The sequence below is a fragment of the Drosophila persimilis genome, unplaced genomic scaffold (genome assembly GCF_003286085.1).
Source record: "Drosophila persimilis strain 14011-0111.01,24,50 unplaced genomic scaffold, DperRS2 tig00001334-arrow-arrow-pilon, whole genome shotgun sequence".
NCBI lineage: Eukaryota > Metazoa > Arthropoda > Insecta > Diptera > Drosophilidae > Drosophila > Drosophila persimilis.
In genome coordinates, this window is record NW_020825468.1 from 177,794 (window position 1) to 186,617 (window position 8,824).

The window sequence follows — 8,824 nt, forward strand, 5'->3', positions numbered from 1 at the left end:
TAAGCTGCTCTAAAAAATGATAAAAATGATAATATAATTATAGTTATTAGTGAAGCACCTGCTGCCGCTGATCTGCGCTAAAGCTTAAAGCTTACAAAGCTCTTGAGCTTTTCGTGGGCTTAAGGCCTCTTTACAACAAAAAAGCCCCAACATAATTTAGGGAAAATCAAAGAATACGGCCGACCGGGCTCATGTATGGTTTTTGTCTCTTTATGTTAAAAGTTTATAAACGATAACTGGGAGGGAGTTCGTTCACTTACGTACTTTCATGTTCCGGCCACGTCCAAAAGATCTTTCAGCGAGGGGAATACCTGTAAGTTTTAGAGAGAGAGCACACACACATGGACACGCATGACCACGGCTAACACCGGATTATCTTGATCTTCTTTTCTTTTTCTTTTTGTTTAGGGACTTTTTTTTGGGCATATATAGTGCATAAATCAAATTATTCCATATTTAACTTCTATATATTATTCTTTATTCAATATATATTCGTTTATTCAGGTTCGATGGGGGTAGGTCTTGATACATAGACCAAGGTGTAGGCGCACGGAAAAAGCTCCAAGCAGCTGGTTTCGTTTCACGGGCAAAAGGGGCAACGGCCTAACAAGCGCATATATGTTCTTTGGGAGTAAATGCACAATGGGCCACAAAGAGGTTCATACGAGTTCTGCCCGTTCCGTTGGGGTTTATTTAATACACTTAACCTGCACATGCCATGATCTGACTTTTAGGTTAGGGCGAAGCACGGTGACAAAAAAATTCGGGTCAGGGTCTCTTTTTTATTGGACGAGTCTGGTTATTCCTTGTCATTAGCAAGGAAGATCACTTGGCACTTTTTGTTTAGGGCTCTTGGCCCGGTGGCTGGATGGACCACTCTCGGTCGCGACGACTCGCGTTGGGGCGGCGAAGAGCTCGCTGCTGCCGGCGCTAAAGCTCGGAAACGGCTGAGGGGCCGCTCTCTGTCGGCGCTGAAGCTCGGGAACTGCTGAAGGGCTCGATGTGGTGGATGGCGTTGGGGCTTTAGGTGGAGTTTCCCAACTCTACGGTGGACCGCTTTGGTGGAGGGCGTTGGGGCGTTGGGGGGAGCGTCCCAACTCTACGGTGGCCCGCTTTGGGGCGATCGTCGGAAAAAACTGCACCATCCTCTGCACAGTGAATGGGGGATTGATTTCTCTACTGGGTGGATGGGGTCTTGCTTTCGAAAGGCCGGCGGATCGTGCTGATCTACGGAGAACTTTTATTTGATTTTTAACTTTTATTAATTTTTTTTCTTGAGAGCTGGATAAGTACGTCCGTACTGTTCGGATACCATGAGGAGAGAGCGAGCTGCTTTTCCCGGAAATCAAGGCCTCATCCCATCGTTCTTCCCTTTTTCTTTCCGATTTGTCAAAATGACAGTGGGAGGAAGAGGCCGATTAAAACGTCAGCCAAAAGAAATAATATAATAAATAATATGGCGTGTTAAAAGCTTAGCTTTCTTGAACCCAACAGAAGACTTAGCCTATTCGCGTAGCATAATTTTAGGGAAAATTAAGACGTCGATGCAAACAATTTTTTTTCTTACAACAAGCGCACTACATAATCCCCCCCACTTAAATCACGCTTGGGGTGGGACACCCAAAGTGGGATCCGCTGACTGATCACATTGAAGGTCGGGCGTTTACTCTCGGCTATTTTGTAGGCCGGGCATTGAATGATCGCGCTGAAGTTCATTGAATGACTGCTCGCGCCGAGGGCCGGGCATTTGCTATCCTCTTCTGGGTCTGGGTACGAAATATATAGCCGGGCTGGTTGGTCTTCGGGAGGATTCCGACGCTCACTCGGCCTCTACCGCTCACGACGCGCTGCTCGCCGCGCCCGTGTCGCTCTCTCTCCAGCGATTTCTACCCAGCTTCGGCTCGGTTCCCTTTCTCTGCCGTCTTGCCGCGGCGCTCTCCTCCTCGTGTGGGCGCGGCGGCCACGTGTTGACGCTATGGCTAGGGAGGTTAGGGAAGCCAGCCTCGGCTGTACGTGAATAATGGTCGACCTCACGGGCGGTTTTACAGAGATATACAGCTATTATTGGCCTAATGGTTCCGACTGGCATAGTACAGTCCCGATTCCCCTGCTACTCGTTATACCCGATACTCAAAATGAGTATTGGGGTATATTAGATTTGTGGTGAAAATGGATGTGTGTAACGTCCAGAAGGAATCGTTTCCGACCCCATAAAGTATATATATTCTTGATCAGCATCAATAGCCGAGTCGATTAAGCCATGTCTGTCTGTCCGTCTGTCCGTCTGTCCGTCCGTCCGTCTGTCCGTCTGTCCGTCCCCTTCAGCGCCTAATGCTCAAAGACTATAAGAGCTAGAGCAACGATGTTTTGGATCCAGACTTCTGTGATATGTCACTGCTACAAAAATATTTCAAAACTTTGCCCCGCCCACTTCCGCCTCCACAAAGGACGAAAATCTGTGGCATCCACAATTTCGACGATACGAGAAAACCAAAAACGCAGAAACGTAGAGAATGACCATATCTTTTAGACTGCAGAATCCGAATTGGATCGTATTATTATTATAGCCAGCATCAAGAAAACAATTTCATTTTTTCTCCGCCCTGTCTCTCTCTAACCCTGTCTCCGACCCCCGTAGCAATTATTAGTTCGACAGTGTCCCGTGAGTGCTATCCGGCGATTGCCTAGGCACCCTCGGCGATGCTTGTCGATATCCCCGATCCCCGTAGCAATTCTTAGTTCGAAAGTGTCCCGTGAGTACTATCCGGCGATTGCCTAGGTGCCCCGGCCCCGTAATAATTCTTAGTTCGACAGTGTCCCGTGAGTGCTATCCGGTGATTACCGGAAGCATTACATTTAGAAGGTGTACGAGATGGATGGGCATGCATTCATGTGTTGTGTTCATGATCGACAGATCTAGCAGAGGAACTCCCGCAAGTGTCCCAGAGAGGGCAGATAGGTGTCTGGGATCATGTCCACTTTGCTGTGTCCTTCGTCATTGCAAATCTGGCGCACCTCTTTCAAGATGCTGACGCCGGTGCCCACGAAAAGCGATTGGAAGCCGCAGTTGCTGGCGAACAGAATGTCCGTGTAGAGACTGGAATAGGCGGGTGAGGTAAGAGCAGGTGGGGCAGGAGGACGGACCACTTACGTGTCGCCAACCATCAGCGTGGACTCCCGCTTGAGGACGCCGCATTGCAGCAGCTGCTCCACCATCAGGGGATTCGGCTTGCCCAAAATCAGCGGCATTCGGCCAGTGATGGCCTTCACGGCGGCCACCATGGCACCGGCGCCCACAATCATCCGGTTTTTGCCCACCGGATAGGCGGTGTCCAGACAGGTGCCCAGGAAGAGGACCTTCGGCTCCTGGAGGTACGAACTGGCCCTGATTATCTTCGGCACATTGAAGCTCTCATCCTTGCCGATTATCACGGCGCCCACCTCGTGATCCAGGTACATATCCTTGGCAAACTGTTCCATGGGCTTGAGCAGCTTCTCCTTGCCCACAGAGAAGCTGCAGATGTTCTCCTTGGCCAGCTCATCGACAATGGCCGACTCCCCGACGATGTACGCCTTCTTTTTGAACCCCTTCGCGCTGAGGAACCTGGCCACGGACAGCGCCGAGCTCAGTATCTGCTCTTCCTGGATCTCGTAGCCGAACTGGTGCGCCTTCGCGGCCAGATCCTTGGTGAGCAGACCCGAATGGTTGGTCGCCACCAGCACCTGCCTGCCCGAGCTCTTGATCATATTAAAGGTCTCCACTGCCCCATTGATCGGCCGGTTCAGGTGCCACAGAACACCGTCGGCATCGAATATCACCGATTCGATTGTGGTCAGCCACTGGCGCACCTTCTCCTTGGGTATTTTGGTCAGATCCGTGCAGGTACGCTTGAACATGGCTCAGCACGGGACTACAACTGCTCGTAGGTGATATTTTGAAACAACAATAAAACAGTCAAACCACAATTGACATTCCACACAGCCAGTACTAGATTGTGAGTTTTCTCAGAAACCAAGATCTCAGATCCAATCAAAAAGCACTGTTTGAACAGAGCAAGCCCAGCACCGAGAAATAATAGGTACACATCGTATTAACCGCTCTCAGGACCCTTCTCGGGATCCCCCCTAAAGGTCGCGCCAGTGCCACATAAATTTAATTATCAATCAATTATACATTCCCCCCACAGCGAGGGGTATCAAAAGTACTGCCGTAAGCGCGTGGTGTCTATCTGTCTGTCTAAAGTAATGAATGTAGTCTAAGGGGTAAGGTGTAAGGGGTAAGGTGTCAGGTGTAGGGGCCTTAATAGTTTCGGGAGGGTATGAATGGCAGCAAGTCCGAGAGCCTGTGCAGATACAGGTCTGGTATCTGCTGGTACGCAAAGGCCTGCTTAGAGGCCAGGGCATGGCGGACATCCTGGAGACTGCTGACGCCAGTGCCCACCAGTAGAGTGTGAAAGCCGCAGTTGTAGCCGAACTGCATATCCGTGTACATGCTGGGCGGGGGGGGGGGGGGGGGGGGGAAGGCATGAAAGTAAGCGAAAATACCATATAGGAGTGAGAAACTCACGTGTCGCCCACCAGCAGGGTGCGTTCCGGCTCGATGACACCCTGACGTATCAGATGGGAGCAGACATAGGGAGTGGGCTTGCCGCAGGTGAACGGGGCCCGCTTCGCCACCGCCTGTATGGCAGCCACCACGACTCCCGCCCCGGGCACTTGACGGTCGGCAGCCACTGGAAAGGCGCGATCGCGATTGGTGGCCAAAAAGAGGGTCTTTGGGTCCCGGAGGTATATGCTGGCCTTGGTCAGCTTCAGCACATTGAGGCCCAAGTCCATGCCGACGGCCATGATGCCCTGGCCACCCACGATGTAGACCTTGCGATTGAACTTCCGCTCTCGCATATAGCGGGCCAGAGCCTGCGCCGAGGAGAGGATCTCGTTCTCGGCTATCAGGAAGCCCATGCTGTCTGCCTTCTTGCTCAGGGCCCGGCACGAGGCCTCCGAGTTGTTGGTGCAGATGAACGAATTCTTGCCCATCGCCCGCAGGGCATTGAACGTATCGGCAGCTCCCGTGAGTGCCTGATCGTGGCGCCACAGCACCCCATCCGCGGCGTAGACGATCGTGTCGAAGGTCTTCAGCAGTTGGCGGACATTATATATGTTTGGTTCCAGCACCTGGCAGCCGCCCATCCGCAGCACTCGCCGCGACAAAACGAAATTCATTCTCAGTCCGTATCCGAATCAATGTGGGCTGATGATCGACTAAGTATCCTCTAAACTCAGGGCAAACTATGGCTTGAAATCTCCCCTGAAATCTTGCACTCTGCTTGTGGCTGCTAAAATCAATGGAAAGTTTGTCCCGGGACCCCGTGACCTTTGAGCTGTCGCCGACCACTCCCCGGGACCGTCACGGGCTGCCATTCTCCGATGCACTTAATTCACTAAACTTTTGCTCATTTTGCTACTTTTGGCCAAGACCGGAATGGACCCTGGCTGTGGTTCGGCTTGGGTTTGGGCTGGGGTTTGGGCTTGGGTGCGGGTCCGGGTCCGGGGGCAAACATCGCGGACAACTTTTAATTGTGCGCAACGACTGAAGGACAAACGGAGCATCCCCCTCCCCCGTACCCAGTCCTGGGGGAGCCAGTTCTCTGCCAAGGATTCGCGCCTTTTCGACCAGCAGCCAACGCCCCGATGCGCCAATTAAAATGGCATTCAGGCTTTATTGTTGACAGGTCCTGTCTCCTACGAGCGACCAAATCCGACACTTGTCCACTGCCCAGCGCCCAGAGACAGGGACAGAGGGAGAGAGAGACATTCCCTCGAACCTTGACATAAATTCATTAAATCTTGTCCGGGCTTTCAAATCTGCCGCAGTTTAACGGATCTCTGTTGAATGGCCCCCGGTCAAATGGCGGCTCACGGCTCTTAAAATAGAGGGCGAAAAATCGACGCAAATTGGCCAACAACCGGGGGGGAGCAGAGCTCGAGACCGTGCCGGGGATAAGCCGCTGCCTCCGGGCCAAGGCAAAAAGCCAGGAAACGCGACTTTCGAAATTTCCGCCCGCCCCGCGATATGATAATTTGCGTGAGAGGAAAAACGAAAGATTGGGGATATTTTTGAAGCCCCCAGTACATGATTTTCTCGCTCAGGGGAAAAGGAAACACTCACATGTCAATAAAGTATTTACTTAGACCCACGCAGACTCAAACGTCCCATCGAACATAAAAAATACAAAAATTTGCTGAATAACACATCATTAAAATTTGTATATAAACCTAATCACTAAACTCTTAAAATATGTAGTAAGCCAATGTAAATATCACTAATATTAGATCATAGTTTAAGTAAAGCTGATTTGTAATAAAAAAAAGAAATAAAAAAAAAAATTACTTAGATTTAAATCTATTAAAAATCTATTAAATTTGTAAGAATATATTTACGAGTGTGTCGAATATTTTCAGATTAATTTTACTACAATTTCCATAGTCGGTATCTCAGGGCCTCGCCAATTAATTGCAGCCCAAAAGGAAATCCTCCTTGAAAGTTTTGTCGCCTGTGAAATATATCTAAGCACCTTCTGTCTCTTTACGTAAGGTTTGAGTGTGTGTGGATTTGCAGCATAACTCAATTTCCTCAAGTGGAAAGCGCTTTACATTTTTCCCAGTTTTCGCAGTTTACCCAACACTAGATGGGGCCCACTGATGGATGGCTTGGGGCGGAAGTAGAAGCAGAAGCAGAAGCAGAAGCAGAGGCAAGTGGCAAATCCACATGGAATGCATTCTCCATTCTCTCTGCAAACAATACAAGAGCGGAGCGGAACAACAAACGAGCAAATTCCACTCGACTAGGTATCGAGAGGCAATAGTATCCAAATGGAATTTTAAGCACAAAGTTTGACCAAACTTTTTTCGGAACCCAGAAAAAAGCAGAAAGCGAACCAAGAACCGAGCACCGAGAAACGGAAACTTTTTTATTAAGTTTACAAGAAAAAGTTAATTTCTTGGGCCTCCCTCGGAGTTCAGTGGGGGCCCTGGGGCTGTTGTTTTTTCCCTAATTAATACCTCGGGACGAAGGCTGAAATCCACTTGATTAATATGCTAATCAGTGGCCGGTCGCCGCAATCCACTCTGCCTGGGGGGAGGGGCACTAGTGCCGGCTCGAGCTCGGGGCATCGACAGTCGCTTAAATCATGTTACGGGTTTTTTCTCTCTTCCGAATGGTGGCCCCCTATCTGGTGGCATGGTGACAACAGTGGCCAACTTTAAATTATCCGATATCTGCGTATAAATCATCCGAAGATAGCATCATCAGCTGGGTTCACAAGGCGCAATTATTTGCGGAAAATGTATTGCCTCCCTGCCGTTTCCTTTGCGTTTTGTCTGTCGCCGGACACCCTAGTTGGCCGACTACGTTGCCGTTTCCCCGAGATACCCTCGATAAGCCCCTGTCTCCAGTAGGTATAATCTCTACGGCGGCTGACTGATGGGCATTCTGCTGCCAGGGGGGGGGGGGGGGGGGGGCCTTTCGAGTTGCATTTCACAAGCTTGACACAATTGAAACGTTTTTGTTGTTTCATGAAGCACAAACAATACATACCCCCCGACTCCTCACACCCCTTCCCGAATGCTAAACATCTAAGCTGTATTTCTAAGGATTTTACCACAAGCACGGACATGACACAACGATTAATAGCTTAACCTGGCCAGGACTCTTCGATTTTGGAGTGGTTATGCAAGCCACAGGAATTCTCCTCGGCCAGGCCTTAAAGAGTCCCTTAAGGGCAAGGCTATGGCCATATGTGCCATGTCCTGTGCTCTTTAAAATACTCAATGTTTCAGCAATCAGTGCACCTTGGTCAGCCGCATGAAATTTAAATTCCGAATACAAGCTCAACGGAGTGAGTCCCTTCCGGCCTTGGCCCCCCCGCTCGGCCACGCTCGCAGGCCCCGCTTCCGGCTCACACTGCGTATGAGCAATGCCACAGCAGTAGCTGTAGGGGGGCGGCCTTGGGGGCAATAAGGGAGTTTTGTTCTGTTGTTGTTTCTGCGGTTAGGGTTTCAAGGTGCGTACATTAAACCAAATTATAGCACATGTCCCCCAAAAACTCATTCGAGAGATGCCAGATCTGACGGCAGACAAGCATGAATATTGGCTGGGGGACACTGTATACTTTTATGCAGTGCCCCCAAGGCTGGGCTGAATATACGGCCACATGGCAGTTGAATAAATAAACGATTTGCATATCCACACCAAAGGCGAGAGGCGATTGTGGCAAGGCTACTGCCTGTGTCGACTCGCCTGTGATTGTTCGACTAGAAGTCCAGGCGAAGCGCGTAAGCTGTGCCCATAAACATTGGGCCCTTGCGGAGGACATTCATGGTGCAAGATTCAAAGTATTTATCCGCCCTCCGTTCAGACAGGGTATCCTCTTCCAGGCATGTCCTGTCGCCGACCCTTCTCAACCGACTGACTTTTGCTCAGAGATGCAGCAGACAGCTTGCAGCCTTGCCGCTCCCCGGCAAAACTTAAATATTTCATAAAAACTCCCCTGCAAGGACTTGCTACGGGCCTGCATTTAAGTTAAACAAATAGCCACACACATGTATCACATATTTCGAGAATATTTAAAGCAACGTCAATCATTGTAATTTATAACTTAAGCGAAAACGTAACCAAACCAAAACCAAAGCCAAAGCCAAAACCAAACTCAAGCCATTATTTCCACTTTGTGCCATCAATGCCGCCGGGTGTTCTGGCTGTTCTGGCTGTTCTGCTGCTCTTTTTCCCCTCCAATTGTTTGCTGTGTGTGGCAGCCACTTTTTG

At 49.9% G+C, this 8,824-nt stretch overlaps 2 protein-coding genes across 2 annotated transcripts; both read right to left on the reverse strand.

Annotated features, from left to right (window-relative positions):
- Positions 1-2,816: 2,816 nt before the first annotated feature.
- LOC6594893 (glycerol-3-phosphate phosphatase) lies at positions 2,817-3,938 on the reverse strand. Its single transcript, XM_002019948.2, has 2 exons — positions 3,152-3,938; positions 2,817-3,097 (listed from the first exon to the last, which is right to left on the reverse strand). Exons 1-2 carry the CDS (start codon positions 3,895-3,897, stop codon positions 2,917-2,919), a joined length of 927 nt encoding a protein of 308 aa, XP_002019984.1. The 5' UTR covers positions 3,898-3,938; the 3' UTR covers positions 2,817-2,916.
- Positions 3,939-4,214: 276 nt separating this feature from the next.
- LOC113566947 (glycerol-3-phosphate phosphatase-like) lies at positions 4,215-5,223 on the reverse strand. The gene is made up of 2 exons (XM_026994187.1): positions 4,568-5,223; positions 4,215-4,493 (listed from the first exon to the last, which is right to left on the reverse strand). Exons 1-2 carry the CDS (start codon positions 5,221-5,223, stop codon positions 4,301-4,303), a joined length of 849 nt encoding a protein of 282 aa, XP_026849988.1. The 3' UTR covers positions 4,215-4,300.
- Between the last annotated feature and the right edge of the window lie 3,601 nt (positions 5,224-8,824).